Source organism: Phyllostomus discolor, chromosome 10 (assembly GCF_004126475.2).
Source record: "Phyllostomus discolor isolate MPI-MPIP mPhyDis1 chromosome 10, mPhyDis1.pri.v3, whole genome shotgun sequence".
NCBI lineage: Eukaryota > Metazoa > Chordata > Mammalia > Chiroptera > Phyllostomidae > Phyllostomus > Phyllostomus discolor.
The window spans coordinates 6,717,926-6,741,069 of NC_040912.2; the positions used below are offsets into that span (position 1 = coordinate 6,717,926).

The following is a 23,144-nucleotide window of genomic DNA, read 5'->3' on the forward strand; positions in this document are numbered from 1 at the left end:
GAGAGAGAGAAACATCAATGGGTTGCTCCCTGTTCTCACCCAGACCGGGGATGGTTCGTACCAAGACTGGGGATCGAACCCGCAACCTAGGATATTCCCTGACAGGGAATTGAACCTACAACCTTTTGGTGAATGGGATGACACTTCATTCAACTGGCCGGGTCCAGATACTCTGTCTTTTTCACAAATTGAAGGCAGGACCCTCCAGCAGCAATAAGATTACAACTCTCTGAAGCTCAGCCGATGATAGCACTTTTTTAGCAGTAAAAATATTTGTTAATTAAGGTCTGTATCTTGTTTTTTTTACACAAATGCTATTGCACACCTAATGTAATACAGCATAGTGTAAACATAACTTTTTAAAAAAGATTTTATATATTTATTTTTTTAGAGGGGAAGGGAGGGAGAAAGAGAGGGAAACATCAGTGTGTGGTTGCCTCTCATGCGCCCCCTACTGGGGACTTGGCCCACAACCTAGGCATGTGCCCTGACTGGGGATCAAAACCGCAACCCTTTGGAAACAGATTCACAGGCCAGCGCTCAGTCCACTGAGCCACACCAGCTAGGGCTAAACATAACTTTTTTATATGTTTTGGGAAACCAAAAAATTCGTGTGAATCATTACATTGTGATACTGGCTTTATTGCGGTGGTCTGAAACCAAACCTCCAACAGCTCCAAGGTCTGCCTGTAGAACATTTCTAGTTGGTCGTGACTGAAATCATCTAGAAGCTTGACTTGGATTTCTGCTTCTAAGCTTAGTTGTTGGCAGAAGAGTTCACTTCTTCCCAGCCACATGGGCTTGTGTATAAGTCTACTTAGAACACGGTGGCTTGCCTCTCCCAGAGAGAGAGAGGCAGAGGGATCAGAGAGAGAGAAACACAAAGAGAGACACACACACACACACACAAAAGCTTCCTACTTTATCACCCAATCGTGGAAGTGATGCGCCCTCGCCTGGGTTGTATTTGGGGGTCACGCAGACCAACCACGACATAGTACAGGGGGGCGCTACACGAGAGCGTGATACCAGGAGTGGGGCTCCCTGGGGACGGTCTTGGGGACCGGCTATCCCAGGATTCTAGAATCAGTCGTCAAGAAAGATCAGTTTCCTTCCCTTTCTAATGTTGTGTATATAATTTTCACCAAGAAGACCGAGGCTAGGAGGGGAGAGAGGAAAATGGAACATGGCATGATGTTAAAGTAACCGTGTAAGTATGACAGCCTCCATACGCCTACTTCGACTTTCCAAGGTACTTTTTGTTAGAATTTATTATTTTCAAAGGGGGGATTTTATATCCTCTCTTTTATTTGTATCTCACAAAAGCCCCAGGAGTAACTAGAAGGAAAAACAATACCACGGAGAATGCAGGGCACACATTTTTCTCTGTTTTCCGAGGGTGAGCATGTCGGCCGCTCACAGACCCGCTGAGCTGACTCAGGAGTCAGGAGAATGTGCTCTTCTGATTCCTGGTCTGGCAGGCTCTTCACGACACTTTGCTGCCTTATCTTTGAAATGTAAACAGATCCCGAATTCGTGTGGTTTTTGCTCTGAAGCAACACCTTGTGAAGGGCCCAAGCTTGGTTATTTTTACCAGCGTAGAAATCACTAATGTGTAATAAGACTCGCCATTGGCCTCATGGATTCTCTTTCCAAAGCAACAGTTAAGTGGTCATCTCCCTTTTAAGAGGGCCGGTCTGTGTACTTAGCAAATCCACGTAATTTATTCTAAGAGGTCTAGGGGGATTTCCATTTTCGGGTTTCTTTTACTCTGGGGCCTTTTAAGCTAGAAAGCTAATCATGCTGCATTATGGTAAGCCCTGAGTCAAGGGTGGAAGGCTCTGCGTATCCACCAGCCCCAGCCCTGACAAGTTAGGCATTTGGGGTGGTTGTCATGGGATTTTTTTTTAAGGAAAATATTGCTTTTCTCTATCACCATGACTTGGTTAAATAAGAGTTTCACTATTTAAGAACATTCGAGATATCCCTTCAAAAAAATCGTCATCATTCGCTTTGATCTACTGGTTAAATAGTCGGTCAAGACCGATGTCTTCTAGCAGCTTGACTTGGATGGGGGGATCCACTTGTAAGCTTAAATTTCTTAGGAAAAGAGAACGTCTTTTAATGAGAATAAAAATTTTAATTTTCAGCCCTGGCTGGTGTAGCTCAGTGGATTGAGCACAGGCTGTGAACCAAAGTGTCGCAGGTTCGATTCCCAGTCAGGGTACCTGCCTGGGTTGCAGGCCATGACCCCCAGCAACCACACATTGATGTTTCTCTCTCTCTCTCTCTCTCTCTCTCTCTATCTCCCTCCCTTCCCTCTCTAAAAATAAATTTTAAAAAGTTTTAATTTTAATGAAAAGAACATTTTATGCTAATTTTAACGAAAACAAAAATACCCATCAGGGTGCAACGTGAAGCAGCTACAACTTAAATTAATCATATATCAGGCACTCCTCCAGGTGCCCGGGACTTCTGGGCAGGCTTTGAATGGAGAGTTCCCCGCCACCCACCTTCTCATTCACGGGGCCCATCCCTCTCCCAGCAGCCGGCGGCACTACCTGGCCTGGACGATATGACCAAGTACACAGATTGGATTATGAAGCCGGCTTTGAGTCACCGGAAGGTACGGAAAAGAAGAAAACGAATGGTGCTGTTTCGCTCAGGTGACCCACGCCTCGTGCATGCTGTTTGAACAAACAGGAATGGTCCCGTTTCCACAGCTGCCCAGGCCCCACCTTCCTGGGCTCCCAGGTGAGCTGCTCCCTGCTGTCTAGCACCTGAGCTCTGACTCCCATCCTGTAAGCCCCGAAGCCCGCATCTGCTAAAGATTCCCCATTCCTCAGTTTTTTTTCCTCGGCTCGAATATAAAAGCTGCTTGTGTTTGGGAGGTTCATTCTTTGGAAGTTTACTCAAATTAGGAACCAAAATAAAAAATTCAACATGGATGGCGGTCAAGGAAAGAGTGAAGGGAAGAAGTAAAAAGGAAGTCAACAGAGAAAGGGTGGAATGGAGTTTTCTAGAAAGTTTGCCTTGCTACTATACGCAGAATAGATAAAAACCCAATCCTGCTCTTTAGCCCTATCTGTGCGCAGTTAGCTCCTGCAGGTCGTAAATGCACAGCTAAAGTGGGGGAGGGGGATGGTACCAGTTTGCTCGCAATCAGTATCCCTTACATCACTGCCTTCAGGTGAAATCAAGATGCTGTAAACAGCATTCACTCCCTGGAGATTAACCAACAACAACAACAACAACAACAAGTCTTTATGCTAAATAGTTAGATGGTTCATGGCATCTTAAAAAACACAGTACTCAAGCCCTGGCTGGAGTAGCTCAGTGGATTGATCTCGGGCTGCGAACCAAAGTGACGCAGGTTCGATTCCCAGTCAGGGCACATACCTGGGTTGCAGGCCATGACCCCCAGCAACCGCACATTGATGTTTCTCTCTCTCTCTCTCTTTCTCCCTCCCTTCCCTCTCTGAAAATAAATAAGTAAAATCTTTAAAAAACAACAAAAAACACAGTACTCATCCTCTGTTGGACAAACCCCACGGAAGTTCCGCCAGCTCTGAGGTCAATGGCTTGGCTGCTACTCAGTCCTCGGTGAATCGGTCCCTGAATCTCTGTTAGATCCCCTACATCAAAGGTTCTCAGAAAGAATCTGCTTATTTAATAATGCAAATCCCGCTGCAGAAATGATCCTAGTTCCAGTGCAGGTGGGGCAAGAGAGGAGATCCTCTGACGTTTCTGATGGAGACCAACCAGAGAAAAATGGCTGAAAAAGCCACCTCGGAAACTGTTCAGATGCAGACCCTCTGGATGGACCCAGACTTCCAGGGTCAGATTCTGCATTTTAATAAGATCTCCGGGTGCTCTGTGTGCAAATGAAAGCTGGAGAAGCACCATTCTAGAGTAAGCGGCAGCAACCCTTGTCTGCAAACAACCGACTAGTAAACATGTTGGCCTTGGTGGGCCACGTGGTTTCCGTCACAGCTACCTAGCTCTGCCCGGGTACTGCAGACACAGCCGGCCAGCCTGGGGTCTGCCGAGGATGGTCCTCGGGGCAGATCTGGCCACTCACCCATTTTTTATACAGCCCACTCGCTGAGAATGATCTTTACATTTTTAAGTGGCTCAAAAATATCAAAGCAAATATTTTGTGACACGAACATGATGTGAAATTCAAATTTCCGTGTGCCTAAACAAAATTGTATCAGAACCCAGCCAAAGTCATTTGTTTACATCTTGTTGACGGCTGTTAGGGTGTCACAGTGGCCACGCCAAATGATTGTGACGGAGACCACATGGCCTGCAAGCCTAAATATTTACTGTCTGACCCTGTGCAGAAAACGTTCGCCAACCCCTGCCACAAAACTTTGCGGACACTGAAATTAGAATTTCAAGTAACTTCCGTGTTACAAAACATGATCCTTCTTTTGTTTTTTTTTTCTCCCAAGCATTTGAAAATGCGAACACCACTTTTAGCTCTCAGAATGCACGAGAACAGGCCGCGTCAGAAGCAACCTGTGCTCTGCACAGCCTCATTTGGGAAACACAATCCAGGTTTCCTGAAAAGAAAAAAAAAAGTGTCCTGAGCAAAGGTTTCCCAAGCCCGTGCATGGCCAATAGGAATCTCATTTTTCCTCAGTGAAGTCACCCTTTCCCTGGTCTCAGTCATCTGGTTTGGGAGGGCTTCCGCTAGCCCCAAACTCAGGGGGTGGAGCCCTGAGTTGGCTAAGCCAGTGTGCCCTAATCATTGGATCACGGTTTTGGGGTCAAGGCACATGATCCTAAACCAGGGCCAATGAGATGTAAAGACAGTTCCCGGACTCCTTTCTCCGCAGGTGCAAGGGAAGGAGAGAGACTATTTCCTAACGGAGGAAAGCAAGGAAGGATGTAGCCATGAGACCTGCTGATGCTGACGGCCCTCTTGTGACCCCAGGGGCAAGCTTGCCCAAAAATAGAGACAACACCAAGAAGCCAGAGACGAGACATAAAGATTTCCTTCGCATCTTGGATCACATGTCACCTGAAACTAACCCTAAACTATTGAAGTGGGTGGGCCAACAAACTCCTTTACGTTTAAAGTAGATCGAAGAGAATTTCCGATTATTCACAACGTAAAATCTTAATTGATGCACACATTATCTCAACTTCACTCCCTTACAATTTTGTTTCTAATCCTTGCATGTTACCAGGTCATGGGTAAACTCTACCCCTACCCCCAAAATAAAACAGCAAATCAATCCTGCCGGTCGGTCCACCTTCAGGTCCAAAGACGACTCAAGCCCATTCTTAGCATCGCTGTGTAGGCACCGTGACTGTCACCGAAGAGCCCAACCTGTATGGGTCACGACTCTGAGGGTGTGTTTGCGTAAATCAGGGCGCCAGCTTTAGATAACGAGACTGCGCTCCCACCCCTAAGGAGAGGCCCTGAAAAAGAGGCCCGTGTTCACTCCAAGTCAGGCAAACTGGGTTCGAACCTGACCAGCGGCGTGAGTTTGGGTACGTCACTCTGGACCCAGGCTTCGACGTTCAGTTTGAGGGGGTGAGTTTTAGGGACCCTGCTCATCTTTTCAAACACTTTGAAATGTCTTGGTCTCCGCTGTAATACTTCAAGCTAAGGACCTCGCTCCGACAGTGCCCTCAGTATGATGGGTTTGTGTGGGGTGAGGGTGGGTTGGGTGGGGGGGACTTGCTGGCGGCTTTTGTCTTTTCCAGTCATACATGTCGGTCATGCCGTCCCCATATTCACCCTTGAAAGCAACAACAGACACGTCAGATCCGGAAGCCACACTTCCAGGTAAGGGTATGGTAGGGAATTATGAAAGTCACAGGTTTCAGTGTGGGGCTTTTTGATTAATCACTGATGGCTTCTCAGAAGAGGTGGGAAGTTCTTGTTTCTCTTTGCTCTGGTCAAGTCCAAAGCTAAATGCGGCCACCAGGAAGACCGCAGTGCCACGAGGACTCGGGGGGAGCTCAGGGGTTGCTGGGAACAGAGGCACACTCCTCCCCAGCGCCGCCACCCCTGTTGGGCACCAGGGGCCCTGCGTGCAGTCACTCTGGATGGGGCCCAGAAATACCCAGAATTCCTCAGCACTCTGGAACCAAGTAAGTAGACTTGGAACCACACATTGAAAACTTACTGTTTGAAGCTATCATTTTTTTTCCCAGAATGTTTCAAATAAATAATAGTCATTTCTAACAAAGTCTCGTTTCTTTAATATTTCCAAATAATTCGGCTTGCTGAATCATCACAAAAGCCCTGTGAAGTAGACAGTATTTATTATAAAATAAAATGTATCAAATTTATTTTACAATGAAATGACATATATTCAAGTACCTACCAATTGGACATATACAGACAGGTCTCACTGAATGTTATACAACACAGGATGGGTCCAAAGTCGGTTTACAGGTGTGAGTATGTGAAACACAGGGTTCGTTCTTATACAAGCATTTATTAATTATTGTGTTATTTCCCATACGAACAACTACCAACCTAACTTTGTCCAATCCTGTACCACTCACAGTTACACGATGTAAAGGAGCACGCAGGCCTTGTGCAGAGAGTGAACTGTGGCGTAGAGGAGGCGTGGCTGGCGAGAAGGGACCCTCAGCAGTGACGGTCCTCAGACCCCTGGTCCTCAGACCCCTGCCAGGAATTTATCGTGGCCTCTACTGCTGGGTGCGTCCCCTGCTAGAAGCAGAGAGTTTTCTCAAAAGTCTTCTCTTTGCTTTCCTCTGGGCAGGGGCATAGGGGCCTTGGAAAAAGGTGGACAAGAGTTCAAGCCTACCCTCCACCACCTATTAGCTGTGTGATTTACAGTAAGTTACGTGACCTCTTTGTGCCTTACTCCCTCATCTGGAAAAGGAGGATAATCAAATAAAGTGCACAGGTAGGGTGCTCCGGCTGTGTGACCAGGCAGACACAAACACTGGAAATCAGTTAACCATTATTATGAGCCATTTGCTTTATTTGTTAGAGGAAGAAAGTCATTCCAGAAGTCAGACTAGGCTTTTGGGGGAGACTGGAGAGCCAGGGCCAGAGCTGGCTGACTTTGAACGCAGTCCTTCAGGGTCGGGCTATGTGCCCGGCACATCCCACTTAAGGACCCTTCGCAGACACTCTCTACTTCGAAGGTCGCTTTAATAATGAGTTTTGCTTTGCTAATTACTCGGCACTGATTAGAAAGGACCGCTAACAATGAAGCGGGGGGGGGGGGGGGGGGGCGGGGTTGCTGGAGCACTAATCTTTTCGCAGCCATCGGAAAACAATGGTGACTGATTTCGCTGTTGAGCTTTTATCTTTCAATGGTTGTGTCAATAGCGCGTTGTGATGGGAACGCGGGGAGGACGCGCTGGAGCCGGAAGCCGCCGCTGGGCCTTCCCCGCTCCGCCCTCCCCCACCTCCCGCCCCTCTGCATTGAGCTCTGAGCCTGAGCCCCTCACCTCTAGAAGACCCCTTAGGATCGGGACGCAGGAGGCTGCTCCTAGGGAGATTTTTGTTTTTCAATCTAAAGTCTGTGGTTTGTAAAAAAAGTCTTTGCTAATAAGAATTAGCCTGTGCTTCCAGGGAGCCTGCCCTGAGCTCAGTGTCTCCAAGAAGCGGCTCATGGACGCGCAGGAGAGTGGGTCAGTGCGGGAGCTGGGGTTTTGCCCGCTTCACAGCCGAGGCCGGCGAGGCACGGAGAGGCCGCGAAACGCCCAGAGCCACGCAGGTGGCCACTGGCCGAGGTGAAACAGAGTCAGGAAGGCATAGAACCAGCAGGTCCGTGAGTAATCTCTGGACTTCTTTTCTGAACTATTCAAACTTGGGTCCCTCGCTTCACCTCCTTTTCAATAATAATTTTTTAAAAAGCAGAATAACGGTAGTAATAACACCGTTTGTGCGAGTTAGCTCATCCTGGGAACACTGAATGTGCATCATTTTAGTTCATTTTCACGACACTCTAGAGTTAAGTCCCCATTTTACAGATCAGAAACTGAGGCTCGGAGAAGTTCGGTGACTCGCCCCAACGCCACAGCGCTAGTAAGGGTCGAATTGGTAGCCAGAAAATAAAAGTCTAGTAAACTGTCGGCCTGGGAAAGGCTGGGTGGAAACGGCCCGAGCCGCCGCCGCTAGCCAGACAGCGCGCCTTGACTTTTCCCCCAAAGCGCTCCTGAAGCGCCGCAGCTGCGGCCCCGGCAGGCGGCGGCCTGGGGACCCAGCCCCCACCCTGCCCCGCGCTAATGGGGGTAAAGCTCGGACGGCGCCATCCTGCAAGCCCAGTCTGATAATAGCCCTGATTAAATGGCAGCACAGCCAAGAGAGGGCCCCGCCGCCGCCAGCATCCCGGCCACCGCGCCGACTAAGCAGGGACCGGCAGTGGCGAGGGCTTTAACTTGGACATCTGCGTCCCAGTCCCCGGGAGGGCGGGCCGGAGCCGAGGGCACCGTCCCTGCCTGGCCTCAGGTCCTGGGCGAGGGTCGCGTGTGTCCCGGGTTGTGGGGGAGAGGGGGGGAGCCGAGTGCCCCGAGCGGAGAAAAGGGTTTGGGTCTGCCTCTCCAAAAATGCTGTGTTTCGCAGGGACCACGATAGCGTCACCCTGGGAAGTGTTCAGGGGTCGGAATCTCCCATCTGGAGCCACCAAGTGGGGGAACTAGGTGGAGCCCGGCTACTGCGCCGTCGTCCCCAAGGTGAAGGTCTGGGGCCCACGGCGGCTACTAAGGATGGGGTGGGTTGTTGGGAGAGAACCAGCGGGTGCCAGAGGGGAGAACGCCTGGCAGACCCCTGGGCTCCACGCTTCCGCGCCTCCTGATCGCTGGAAGAATCCGCTTCCTGCCGTGGCAGCGCCCCGGCTGGCGCCGCGGCTCCCAAGGCACTGCGCACGCCCAGGGCGCGGTTCAAGCCACGCTCTTCACAGCTGGGGAAACTAAAGGCTCAGAGCAGCGCAGACAGCTCAGGGTCAGGCGGCCAGCAAAGGACGAGTCTGACTTCGAACCTAGAAAACGTGGCCGTCTGGCAGCCTGTCTCCAAAACTTGCGGGTTCGCGGGCAGTGAGCCGTGCAGACTCCCTCCAAGCCACATGTGACCCCCAGGCCGACCGCCTAGACGCCTCCCGCGCCTCTGCGGAACCTGCAGATTACTGGGTAATTACACCCATGGAAGAAGAAACAATTATAAAGGCCACGGGGCCCGCGCTCCAAGTGCGACACTGAAATAAACTTTATTTGGCTGGCCTTTCGGCTTTGCGAGCCAGGAGGGTGGACATCTGCCCATGTTGAGAAGAATAAGGTCCCTGCTTCCGGGGCACAGACAACAAAGACAGGCACGTGTTCCCGGGTGACCCTGTCTTGACAAACAGACCAGAGAAACCCAGCCCTCTCTGAGCTGCCTCCGCCTCCAGAACAGGAAACCGACCAAGTTAGCGCTAGACTCCCATAGAGGGTGGGGCTTAAGGTTGAGGAGCAAAAAGACGTGGGTTACAGGGCCCAGGGTCGCCCCTGCTCCGCCATGAAACTATCCATGTGCCTTTGAGCAAGTGAATTAGCCTCCAGAGTCTCATTTTCCACAGCTTTAAAATGCACATGCTAATGCTACCCAACCGATACTATTATCAACATCACATACTTCTTGGAACGCCCAAATGCGGCGCCTGGCACACATTAAATGCGCAATAGCTCTTTTTTGCGATGCGTTGAAAAACTAGCATCCAGAGCTTGAAATGTGCTCAAAGCGCCTTCCAACTACGTGAGCTGGGAGGAGACAATGCAGTGGAGAGGCCCCTTGTGGGCCTTTAGCCTTTCCAGCGAGCTGGTCTCGGCAGAGAGGCACATGGTCCAGCATCTGTGGGGACGGCCCCCTCCTCGTGGTGGCACGTGAGCCCCAGAGTGAGACCCCTAGCATCTCACTGACCCCAGAGAGAAAGCTGTTCCTTACATCCCCTGACTGTGGAATCTGGGGCTCTTGAAGACACCCCTTGATCGGCTCTCATTTGTATCCCCCCTAAACTGAAAAGGAGGATTTCCCCCCAGGTTTCACAGCTGGCTGACAGCAATGCCTATGAAGTCCTTTGCTCTCACTGGGATGTTACTCCACTTAATCTCCACAACAGACGCCTGTCGTAGGCATTGTCACCAGGAACCGTATTTTACAGACGTGGAAACTGAGGCAACACGACTTGCTCCAAACCCACGTTTCTGCTGTCAGACCTCACACCGTCCTCTGCAAGGGTTTTTATTAGTTATTTGTTCTGTCTGATTTGCATTGAACATTAAGTCATTCTGCCCCTACATCTTAAGAGTTACTTTAGGTCAATGCTGAGGGGAATGAATGTGCATTTTTTTATGTCCCTGGTCTTTGATCCGTCTCTGGCTGGACTTGGAATCCTTGATGGGCAGAGATCATATGCAAATGATGTAGCCACACCCCTACCAATAAGCCAGTGCCTGGTCCAGGATGAAGGAATGCCCCACATAGGCTGAGCTTGCCATCTCCACTCCTTGTTCCTCCCATCTTTGTCATAAGGTCTATTTCTTGTGGTGTTTGCATGCCCATTCAAGTGTGTCCCACCAGAATGGGGGTTGTCCCAGGCACGAGTTTTAGGGTTCTGATTGCTGGTCTGTTTCTGGGAACCTGCAACGTACCCAGCCCAGAGTGAGGACCGGACACCACCGGACAAATGAGCAAACACTTGGCATTCCACCTTCTGTCAGACGCTTATGTCTTTGTCCCCTGGTGTGACGTGTGCTCCAAGTTGTCTGGAGCAGTGTGCTCCAAGTTGTCTGGAGCACGTTGACGCTTGGGAAGAGGCACCCAAGCCCTTACTGGGTATATCTTGCCCTCGGCAGGAAATAAGATGAGCTTCCATGGGTGGCTTCTGGGGTGACTCACAATGAGAACTGGTGGCAGAGACCTCGGATGGCCACCTCTCCCCTGTGTCTCCCTCACCTTCATCTTCCAAACCTCCGCATACCACACGGAATAGGTTACAACCAGAGGGCTCCACTCTGGCTCCTGAAGAGCAAAGGCGGGGGGCAGACGTACCCCAGCAATCACCAGAGAGGACAGGGTGCAGTCGGTTGGCGGATCCTCTCCCCAGGTGCTGCCGTTGCTGTATGTTTAGCTGGGTGGCATCTCCAACGCTGGAGCCACTTTGTGGGGGGAAGGGCGCTGCTGGCAAGATGGCTGTGGTTGCTCATCTATGGAAGTTGTCTCATTTAGTTTTGAATTTCTTTTTTAAAAAAATATTTTATTTATTTATTTTTAGAGACGGGAAGGGAGGGAGAAAGAGAGAGAGAGAAACATCAATGTGTGGTTGTCTCTCATGTGGTCCCCACTGTGGGGAACCTGGCCCACAACCCAGGCATGTGCCCTGACTGGGAATCAAACCTGTGATGCTTTGGCTCGAAGCCCTTGCTCAATCCACTGAGATACACCAGCCAGGCTGAATTTCTTTTTAAACACCTAAGAAATTGCAGCTCCAGAAGCATGCTGGGGCCGCCTGCCTGGCTGTATGGTGCCCTGTCCATGCAGGCCCCATGAGTTTGCACCCGAGGGCTGGGCCCCTGTCTACAGGGCATTCACCGGAAGCCGAGGACCGTCCTCTGTCTGCTTTCTTCCTCCTCCAGGGAGTTCCCACTTAAGCAGGGTAGTGCCTGAGGTGATGGCAGGAGCCACGCTGCTTTCGAAGCTAGCGATTTACCTTGGAATCCTCGCTCTACTGCTTAGCACCAACGTCATGTCGATCAACTTCTTAACCCTCTGACAGGCGGGGACTAGGGTGAGAGCCCAACATTTAAGGGGAGGCAAAAAAAAAAAAAAAACTCTTCAGTAATCAAAAAACAATATTTTAATGCAGTAACTTTAAAAAAAGCAAAACTCATGCAACAAAATTCACGATGGACAAAATATCTGAGCTTTAAAGAGGGATGGGGTCCGTGGGCAGCCTGGCGTGGGGAGGAGGAGGCAGCGGCGTCCCAAGAGCTGGGTTGGAGAAGGAAGGCGGGAGCACGCAGGGAAAAGGAGGAAGGAGGGCAAGCGGCGGCGGAGAGCGGTCTGCACCCCGGGCTCACTCGGTCAGAGGCGATCTTTCTTCGCGGTTCTCGGGGTCACGCTGAGTTTTGCACCCAGCTGTAGCGCACGGGTTCTTCCCGGATCCCAAGGCGTAGGGAGCCGAGGGCAGGTCCCTGCATTTGAGAGCTCTTGGAGGAAGAACCGGGAAGCTTGCGGTCGCGGGGTGGAGCGGGAGGGCCACAGCCTAGAGGGGGCATCCTGGGAGGAGGCTTTGGGGCCTGGCGCCTGACCTCTGCCCCCAGGCCAAGCACTGCCTCCGGTGGGAGCCGGAGGAGGCCCAGGGCACGGAATGTCGCAGTGCCCAGGCTCCGGTCTGAGTGACCCTTTCCCTTCACCACCTGAGGACAGGGCTCTGGAAACGGGTGCGACCTGCTCTACCCACACGATGTCCCGGTTCTCGGTCCGACAGCTGGGCGTGAAGCTGAGGTCCCGGGCGGAACGCGCGCGCACAGACCACCCGGATCGTCAGGTGATGCATTCGGGCGGTGCCCGCAAGGAGCTGATCTTTGCCTCGTCCTTGCAGCTGGCATTGGGCGGGGACACCTCGAGAGACCCCACCCGGGGCCTCCCTTCTGCGCCAGTGCTTGCTGCCTGCGCTGGAAGGGGCGCATCTCGGGGACCACTTTGGGGGTCAAGGCAACTTAACTAACCCCGCTAGCTTTTGCATTTGAGCCTTGGCCTCGGCTCCTCAGAGGCAAGGCTGGGACCCGCCCTCTCCGCCAGCGCTGAAATCCGAGGCCGCGCCGCGCGCTCCCTGCTGGACCCGGCGACGCGCGCCGCTCTCTCTGCGCGCCACGGGGACCCGCAGCAGCAGCAGCAGCAGCAGCCTGCGGACCCTTGCGGCCTCCCTCCCACGCCGCTTCGGCAGTCTTTCCGTGCGGCAAACCGAATATAGAAATCCAAAGACCCCCGAGGCCCATCACTCTGGCTTTAAATCGTTTACCGGAAAGAGTGAAAGAGAGGATGGGGACGGGGATGTCCCTCCACGACCCGGAGCAGCTAGCTACCCGCGTGCTGGGAAGCTGGTCTTCTCTCCCACCTTCTGTCCGGCGCTCACCGTCGGGTTCCGGACGGTGCTCTGGATCCCGCACCGGGTCCCACCGCCGAGCACGGCTCCCGCTCCCAGCCGGGGACTGGCCCCTGCCGCTGTCAGCGAAGGGTTCCGCTTTAGCCATCGTTAAGCTAGGGACCATTGGCCAAAAGCGGGAAAACTGTTGCTTCTTGGACCGTTTTCGGGGCCGAGGAAGCTTTGAGTTCCGGATGCTACAAATGAGAACTTGAAAGGGTGGCGTGTATAGGACATCCTGCAGTCCTCCGTAAAATCGAAGTCGGTGTAATCAAACTCAGACGCATGCCCCAAATTTTAAATTTCCAGGCTGCAAAGTTGAACAGGATTTAAACCATGGCCCGTTTTACCACCCCGTGACCCCAGTCTTCTGAGCACATTTCAAAATTGTCTTCGGCTCTGTGGTCGCAAAGTGGCAGTTCAAAAATTTAACAGAACAAAATCCCGTACTTAGCGTGCTACTTATATCGGGGTGACTTAAGGCTGCTAACGGTTTTGGGCGCTTTCTGCCTGTTCCCTCGTTAATCTATAGAACCGTTTTCCAGGCAGGAGTAAATGGTTGGCCCTATTTCAGTGTGGATGGTGAAGCCGAGGCTTTGGGGAGTTTAGGGGGCCCACCTGAGGTCTCCAGGCTAACCCCGGGCGAAAGTCAAGATTCAGAGTCTTCTGGAGTCGAAGGCACTTTCTGGCGTAGCGGGAAGCGTCACCGGCCTGTCCGCCGTCAGCCCGCGCAGGGCCCGGAGGGAAGTGTTAACGGGGTTGCTTTATTTCCCGCCTCTTCCGTGGCTTTACCTGCTAACCCCCCCTAACGCAGGGGGTGCACGGGACCTCAGAATTCCGCGTCCTCCTCTTGGGGATGTCTCGAAAGCACCTTTTGACAGCCTTTCTCGGCTAAGCTCCGTTTCCCTAGTTGTTGCTGGTTTTTTTTTTTTTTTTAATATATGGCACTACCGATATATTGATTGGCAAAGGCAATAAATCTAAGCGAAGGGGCACTGTGCCCTTGATAATTACGTTGTAGTATACATTCTACTGCTGCCGTTTCAACACCGGAAAGATGCATCGCTTGTCAGGCGTCCCCGAACCGCTCACCGCCGGAGCCCGGATCTGCGCGGCCTTTGCCGCCTGCTCGCTTAGCTTTTTTTTTTTTTTTTCCTCTCACCTGTAATAGGATGAACAGCCAGAAGTTCCCTACCCACGAGAGACTCAGAGCTGGGCTAAGGCCCGGTGGGCGGTGAGAAAAGAAAGTGGAAACAGACTGGGGGCCAGTCAGCCCCACCCGCTGCTCTGCCAGTTCTCCTACAAACGTCCTCACGGCATTCTTAAAGGCCCAGCTGGACCATTACGACAATTAAGAAAAGGCACAGCATGCCCTCTGTGTAGAAAAGCAATGACAATTTTTTAAATTGAGGTACAATCCCAGGGTAAGTTTCCGATAACCCAAACCTGCAGACAAGACCTTCGACACCCAGCTAAAGCATGCATAGTTCTAGATTAACTGTGACATTTCCCCATCACACCCCCCCAAAAACCCAAACACATACCACCACCACAACTCCCCCTCCCCCAAAAAACCCAAAAAACTCTTGACATCCATCCTCCTTCCCGGCCAAACTCTAAGCATCTGCGGCAGGAGAGGAACCAGCCTCGCCCGCGCAAGAATGTCGCTGCTGCGTTGAGGGGGAGTCAGCAGGGAGTGGGGAGGGAGGTGGGAGGTTTTAGCAACCGAAGGGTTGGGTCGCGGTCCTCCAAAAACAGCAAAGGACGAAAAACTAAAGGAAGGAAACTGACCCTCCAGTCTTCACCGCGGTGCGATGGGAAAGCCCTCTGCTGTCAGCGGGCGTTGGCTCTGCCATCGCCCTCGCGGGAGCAGCCCCGAGTCGCTGCCGGGTCAGGCGGGGACCAGGACAGCGGCCCGGGGTGCCGGCCTGAGCGCCAGTCTGCCTTTAGCCGGCTGGGCGCCCTGCAGAGGGGCACGCGCCCTCCGCCGCGCCAGATCGGGTTATTCTCTCTCAAAAGAAAGCAGAGATGGGCCAGACGGCGGCATACACCCCTTCCCGGGCAAGAGTCCACGACTTCATGAACCTCCCCAAACATCTGCACAGACACAGGGCGCAGGGAGGCGAGTCACAGAACGGGTTTCTTGGTCACCTCCAGGCAGCGCCGTGTTAGAAGCTATTGATAGGCGATGACGAGGCGGGTTTGAATCGCGACTCTGCCCCATGACACCGTTTTCCTTAATAAATGTCCTCAACCTTAGGCTCTCAGCTTTCCCCCGTGAGTTCAGTGCAGGAGCCAGGGAGGGCTCCTGGAAAGGAAAGTAAAAGTCTGGTGGGAGATGGGGGCTGCTGTCTTTCCTTCTCCCCCACGCCGCCCATGTAAGACCCACCAAGAGGCTCCTTCATCGCCAGACCGACTGGCTGAGAAGGAGCGCAAATATTTACATGTACAGCTCGAGTGCGTGTGTCCGCCTGAGTTTACACCGCTCAGAGCGAAGCGGATTACCCTGCGAATTCGGAGAATGTGAGTTATTCAAGCTGAACGCGGCCAACAGGACGACCCCCACCAGGCCGTGGGAAGTCCCGGTCGCCGCCCAGGCTGCGAGGGCAGAGGGCTCCGTGTCCGCCGAGCCCAGGCGCTGCAAGGCTCCCACTTCCCCACTGCGCGTCGCGTGTCCCTGCAGGGTGCCGCGCCCCCCCACCCCACCCCACCCCCGCACTGCGCCCGCCCCTCGCCTTCCCTGTGGTCGGAGCCCCACCTTCCCGAGTCCCTCTCGGGAACACGAACCCCGGGTGAGAGGCACGCCGGTGTGCAGCAGAAACCTTGGTTGCGAGGGCAGCGTCCTTTGCCCGATGCTCGCAGCACCGCCTTGGAGCATCTTTTGAGGGGCTGCGCCTCTCAGTGCCACAGTCAAGCAGGTAGATAGTGGAGCCCCCCTCCCCCCCGCCCCAGTATGGGGACTCAGCCCAGGGGGCTACGCGGAGCATGGGATCTGGCCCTTGGGCACCAGCGCTGCTGCGCCGCTCTCCTCTCTACTTAGCGCTTCCCAACTTTCTTTTGGAACTTTGAGCGCCGGTAAGAAAAACACTGGACGAAGCAAAAACTCCAGTTTTCCTCCAGTCGAGGTTCACGCACTGCGCCACTCCCGGGATCCTGGATTTTAGGTTGCGACAGAAATGCCCCCTCCCGACAGTGCTCACCACCCTCCCGCCCCGGGACTGCAAGGCCAAGAGGGAGGCGTCCCAGGCGGCTGCGCCAGTCTGACGGTGACACCCCTTTCCCCCAGCGGGTGCCAGGTTTGCAGCCGATTGCGGCAGGAGGCCACGAGGGCGCAGCGCCCCGGGCGCAGGCCCCCCCTCCCGCGCCCAGCCCAAGGCCCCGCCCCCGGCGGCGGAATCAGGAAGCGGTGACGTGGGGCGGCGCTGACTGGCTGGTGGCCGCGGGGTTCGGCGCCGCCAGCAAATTAAGGCGCGGGGCTGGGAGCACCCGGGCGCAGTGTCCTCGGTGCTGCGCCGCTCCGCGATCGACCTGCCTGCGGTGGGTCCGCGCCCTCTCAGCGGCGCTCCGCGGATCCCCACCTCCCTGCCTCTTGGGCCACTCCACGCGGAGGGGATGCTGCCGGACCCCTGGGCTTTGCGCAGCTGATGCTCGCCAGCAGCTTCCAGCGGCGCAGCCTGTGGTCTTGCGGCGCGCCCTGGTGCTTGCGCACCCGGTGGAGCCCGCAGTTGGTCTTCTCCGGTCCTCTCCGGCTGGTTCGAAGTCTCTCCGGCTCCAGGGCTGTGCGGTGGGGTAGTGGAGAGGCCCGTGTGGAGCTCTTGGGAGGCTGGGGCTGACTCATCTGGAGTCCCCGGCTGCTGCGCTGTGATTGCATTCGGAAACTTTGCGCTGTGTTTCGGTTTTGTCTCCCTTGGGGAAACTGGACGGCACTTCGGCAGGCCCGGTCCCTGGCCAGGACCGCGTACTGGGGGTCATGGAGTTTACCGCGTCGCCCAAACCCCAGCTCTCCTCCCGGGCCAACGCCTTCTCCATCGCCGCGCTCATGTCAAGCGGCGGCTCCAAGGAGAAGGAGGCCGCGGAGAACACCATCAAACCCCTGGGTAAGTCGGGCTGCCTGAGTGTCCTGGGTGGGCAGAGGCGGGGCGCTGCCTGTCCCTGTGCCCCTCTGTCCCTTGGCTGCGGGAGGCTCCTGAGTGCGGCCTCCCTTCCCAGCTCGCGCACCGCAGCTTCTGACCTTAAGGCCACGGACTTTACGTCGTGGGGAGGGGGAGATTTTTTTCCTTTAAGGCCCACTTTTTCTTTTTGGAGGGGGACGCTCCACAATCTGCTAATACAACCGGTTTCGCATCCCACATACGCGGTAGGCGCTCTCTGTACTTGTCTGGACTCCCAGGGTGTGTGGGTGTGTAACTTTGTTGGGAAAGAAACTTTCAAGGATAAATAATAATAAAGCCCCCTCCTAAGCCTCAACGGGATTTATGATGCGTATAATACCTGCTTGTGCAGTGGAAACCAAGGCCACTCCCAGTGACATAACAAGAAACTAGTTAAATGTCGTCTTCCCCCGATTTGATAGGCCACACAGGGCCAGCTCTTGAAAAACACCGTCAAGGGCTGTGGAACGAGCCAGCTCTCCCCGCGCGAATCGCTGGCCTCACAGAAGCACTGGACGTATCAATAAGACATCATTGTATAACTGCCGTCCTTTTCAGTAGAGGTTGGCAAAAACATCAGCCAGCAACCATTTCCCAAATTCCTCAACTTTTAGCTATACTGTTTATTTAACAACCTTTACCATTTATAGAAGACTCCAAGGCTCGGAGTAAAGGGAGGAAAGGGATTATGTTCCCCGTAGCACGAGTGAATTATGTGGGAAAGAAACTGCCGGAAATGTGTTTCAGCGTCCCCTTACCACGGAGAAGTCGTCCCCTCGTCACCACCTCTTGGGGCCCCAGGAAATAGTTATTTCATATCCTGATCAGCTGGAAACCCTGAAACAGTGAAAAACATCACAAAAGCAAACAGGGTAATGTTTATTTTGAACTCTCCCCAACTTTTCCTTCCTTCTCCCGGTCCTTCCCCATAATTTAATATCCCACATCCAGAACAACAATAATAATGCGAGAGACGAAGCCCTGGAGATGGAGGGAAAAAAAAATGAGCTGGGCAGAGAGAGAACCGGGAATTAAAATCCCCGCGGCAACTCAGAGCCGGGGAAAGAGAACGTGGAAGGTTTCTAGAAAACGTGAAGTCGAAAGTCTCCCCTTCGAGACTTTCACTCCCTGCCCTGGCTCCCCCCACCTGCCCTGTGGTCTAAATCTAAACCCGCCAGAGAAATGGAAACAACCTCAACTGTGCAGGAAAAAAAAGTTAGCCACCTATTTCAAAGTTATGTTCCGGGGGGACCTCCCTACATCATCCGCTTCTGTCCTGGGGGCTTCCTGATTCTTTGCAGATGTCCCCTGTCGGGTGGGAGCCCACAGGGAAGGCCAGCTGCAGGTTGTGATTCCTGACCCCCGTACAGCCAGCGGGCTGGGACCCAAGCCAGCTTCAGCGCCACTGTCATTTCAGTGTTGCTTCCTTGCCTGTTGATTTTCCTGAGAAAAAAAAAACCACCTACCTAAATTCTAAGCTGTGGACCGGCCCCCAGCTCGGAGCCACCGGCCCCCCTTCCTCAGCACACATGCAGTCTGGAAGTCTGGAAGTAAGCACCCGTCCGGAAGGACCAGAAGGCCTTCCTGTCCCTTTTAGGGGTCGGTCCGAGAGAGCACGATTAGTAACCGTAGGCCGGGGGGGAGACACACCTAGAGGTTCTGTGAAGAGCGGGTGGGGTGTGAAACCCCAGTGAGACGTCCAAGCGAAGTAGGGCGTCCCCTGACTGCGTGCTGGAACACACTAAGTCGGTTCAGAGGGACAGCCTGAGACCCCTAGAGCGTTTCTCTAAAAACTTGATTTGAGATGTATTTGACACGTCACCTCGTGTTAGAGCACTTCTGAATCACTTTCTTCTTCCGGTGGCTTGGGGCTTAGAGAGTTTGCATTTTTCTTTTTGATGGTCAGAAAATAATATTCCCAAGGCTCCTTGTTAATTCCTTAGGAAGACAGTGTGTGAACGTGCTTCTGAAAATAGTAGTAGAAAATACGCTGCGGCCAGGGCATGGGTCTCTTGCTTTGAACTGAAAAATAGAAGGGTGAGATAATTAATGTGACAATTCTTCATTTAAAACACTTCCGGGAGCTGGATTGTTATTGTAAAAGTAGAAAAGGTGAAAATCCTCTATTTCCTGACCTAAGTCAAGGAGAACTACAGAAAGAAAACCATTTCGTATGAGATATATATATATATATATATAGTAAATATATAATATATACACACATCCCTACATTGAGAACTTGTTTCAGTTCCTTGGGGGCACTCAGAATAGAGTTGTTTGGAGGTCAGTTTCACATTGCAGATTCAAGTAGTTTCTTTTTTAAGGGATGCGAGATAATTGGGATAATTACAGAAGTCCCCCTGTATTCCATCAAAGTGACTGGTGGAGTCCCGGGCCCTTATCAGCCACACTGCAGCCTCCTGCTGGATGGCAAAGCTGCCTTCCTGCTTCAGTACGCCTGCTAGCCTGGTTTTCCCATTGTTTTCCTCGCTTCTGGGACCTTTTTGTCTCAAAATGGCCCAGAGCTTGCACTCCTGTGGTTTAACAAGCTAAATGCTAGTCTTTTTTTAAAGATCTCAGGCTGGGAGGTGCGTTGGACAAAACCCCTAGGCTAGCCTCTTTAAAGCCTAGGACACGGACAGCCAGGCAGAGAGGAGAACGAGAAGTGACTTGATTTTTTTAGCTGCCTGTCTACTCTCTCTGGCCCACGGTTCATTTTCTCTCTGGAGAGGGGGCTCATCTCCCCACTTCCCTGGCTTTCAAAGAGGCAGGACCGGCTCCAGATCCTAGGAGATCCCAGGAGTCTAGACCCTGGGAGGGATAAAAACAGGAACGCTGGCTTTTTGTCCATCACGATCACCGCCTTTCCAGTCCGCACGGGCTTGTTCCCCCGCGCGGGGTTCAGAAGCAGTGGTCAGGAGCCACGGCTCTGGAACTCACTCGTGTGGCTCAGCCAGCGAGCGGTGGATACGTGTCTCTCCGTGGGAGTCGCACGCTTGATTTAGAACACGGCACGCTCTCAGCTGCCTCCCTGGAGTTTCTGAGCCCAACTTTTCCAAGGTCAAACCAGGTACCTATCTATGTTCGCCGTGGTGCTCTTCCCGTGGCTTCGCCGGACGGCGCTGGCTGTCACTGCCCCTTCTCTTGCAGAACAATTTGTGGAGAAGTCACCCTGCGCTCAGCCCCTGGGCGAGCTGACCAGCCTGGATGCTCACGGGGAGTTCGGGGGCAGCGGGGGCGGCAGCAGCCCACCGTCCTCCTCGCTGTGCACCGAGCCGCTGATCCCCACCACCCCCATCATCCCCAGCGAGGAAATGGCCAAAATCGCCTGCAGCCTGGAGACCAAGGAGCTCTGGGACAAGTTCCACGAACTGGGCACGGAGATGATCATCACCAAGTCTGGCAGGTAGCGGGGCCGTGGCGGGGAGAGGCAGAGGGTGGGAACGCGCCCTGGGTGGCGTGGGTCATTTGGGGGAATCGGGGGAATCCCTGCTGGTCCTGGGACGCAGCGGCAGCTTTGCTCAAGGGGGGCTTGTTTCCACCGGTTCACTTTGGAAACCGCTGCTGGTCTTTTTAATTTCTTGAGCTCTGGCGGTGGGAAAGCTCACCTCGGTCTTGATGAGAAAGGCACAGGGACCAGGGGCCTCTGTCCCCTGTAGCCCCGGAGGGTTTGGGGGTTCAGGCTTGGCACCTGGAGGGTAGGAGGGACTCGAGCCCAGGAGTACAGGGCCGAGGCTGGGTGCTTGGAGAAAAGCCGGTAGCTTCCTTTCTGTGGGCCTCAATCCGCAGAAGCCTCCAGCTCCCATTAAAACTAAAAGTCAAACCTGAGTGGCAGAATGCAATTCCCAGTGACCACGCTCTAGGGAGGAGGGGGTACTGGCTCCGAGGGCCCCCTGGCGCCGCAGCTGGGCGGGCTCAGGGCTCGCGGGAAGCCAGGGTGCCGGCACTCCCAGGGCCTGGGGCAGAGGCTCCGGAGGTCGGTGGCCCTGGGTGCCTGGTCTCTCCCTCCAGCTCTCAGGGACTCCAGGAAATACCTTGAGAGTCCCCTGAACTGAACCCTAGAGTCCCCCCACCCCCTCCCGCTTTCTGGGGAGGGAGCGAGTTTCCTCCCAGCAAGGCCAGGAAGTTGCTGCTCGGGGAGCTAATGGGCTTGCTGATGCGGGTAGGCTTTTCCGCAATCGCAGACCTGCAGGTGTTCTCATCGCAAGGAAAACACAACTTGCCCCCAGCCACGAGGACGCTTGTAAGGCGACACTTAAAATTATCTAGACCGTCGGTCTCTAAATTCCCATCTCCGTGGCTTTCCAAGACACAGAAAGGGCCGGGCAGGGAGGGGAGGCCAACCCTCGCTTCCCTCTCTCCGGCGGGCGTGTGAGCTCAGGCCGACTCTCCTTGTCTCCCTGTGTCAGGAGGATGTTCCCTACCATCCGCGTGTCGTTTTCCGGCGTGGATCCCGAGGCCAAGTACATAGTCCTGATGGACATCGTCCCCGTGGACAACAAGAGGTACCGCTACGCCTACCACCGGTCCTCCTGGCTGGTGGCTGGTAAGGCGGACCCGCCGCTGCCGGCCAGGTTTGTGCCCCCAGACCTCTCTCTGCCTGACCAACGTGCCTGCGAGCCCTGCTGGTGGGAACCCTCGGGGGTCTGTTTTTAAGGCTACGAGCTCTGGTGGGACCCCAGGGCCAGATGCTCCGGCACTGACCACACAAACCTCGGGCGGGTCTCCGAGAAGGGTGGGGGGTGTGCCCAGACCCGGCCTCGTCTTTCTCTTCCCTCTCAGTCCATTTCCAAGGTTCAGGGCTCCCTTAAACGGCAGGTAGAATGTTGGCTAGGGACCGGGACCCATTTCGCAGGGCATTCATATGCATTTCCAGTTGGCTGCCTGACACCGGGCCTTATAAATCTACCGACCAAGTGGTTGCCCTAAAGTCCTTCTTAAAAAGTGCCTTTTGGTGCAGTGCTTGCTTGTAGTAAATATTCGTTAACAGTGTGCTTAAAGCTGCACATAATAAATATCATTTTGGTAAAATGTGCTTTTTTTTTTTTTGGCCAGAAAGGGCTCAGAGATTTTTAAGTTTAATTTTTAAATGGATGAATGTATTAGTCAACATCAGGTTAACACTTTTTTTTTTACATGAAACATTACTCAATGAGTATCGTAGGGATCATATATGTTTACTTTTGTGCTATTCGTTGGTAATAATGTTTTTCTAGTAGAACCCCGTTTAAAATCCCACCTGTAGACCTTGAGTATTGCTGCTTTGCCCAGTTGAGCGTGGGGAGGGTGCAGCAGGGGGAGGACATGTATTTTATTTATTTATTTATTTATTTATTTATTTATTTATTTATTTATGTGAACGGGAACAGCTGTCGTTGTGGGAATCTAAGGGCGAACTTTAATGCAAGGAATATTAGCACTCAGGGTTCTACAGCCGAGTCTCACAGCTTTTAAGTTGTCTTACAACCAATTTTTGTAAGCGACCGAAAGGCCATCTCAGAGCTGAAAACTGATTTAGATGTAGAGTTCTAGGAGCTTTGGGGTTGCAGCTGGTTGTGTGTAAGGGGGCGGTCTGGAGTCTTAGTGGCCGCGCAGGACCCACACCGACAATCTGCACACACAGTTCAGAGGGAGCGTAGGGCTTGTTTGGTGGTGGATCGCGTTACCGAGCCCAGGGTGTGCTGGAAGCGCTGGGGAGGAGAAGGCAGAAGCCTCTCCCAGGTTCCCACTCCCGCAGGGGACCAGGAAGGACATCCTCCCGGCCCTGCCGAGCCAGTGCATGGAACACATACTCAATGACTGAGACAAAAGACTGTTACTTACGTTTTAATTGAGCGAGCAAGAGTCACCAGTGCCCAATAGCGATTAA

The 23,144-nt window shown here is 53.3% G+C and overlaps 1 protein-coding gene across 1 annotated transcript in view; it reads left to right on the forward strand.

Moving 5' to 3' along the window:
* The first annotated feature begins 16,578 nt into the window (after positions 1 to 16,578).
* Positions 16,579 to 23,144, forward strand: part of TBX20 (T-box transcription factor 20) — a 45,276-nt gene continuing 38,710 nt past the window's right edge. Inside the window, exons 1-3 of the mRNA XM_028526048.2 lie at positions 16,579 to 17,221; positions 20,426 to 20,681; positions 21,685 to 21,849. Of these exons, the coding sequence (XP_028381849.1) occupies positions 17,095 to 17,221; positions 20,426 to 20,681; positions 21,685 to 21,849 (548 nt within the window). The 5' untranslated portion in view covers positions 16,579 to 17,094. The remainder of the gene's footprint in view (positions 17,222 to 20,425; positions 20,682 to 21,684; positions 21,850 to 23,144) is intronic.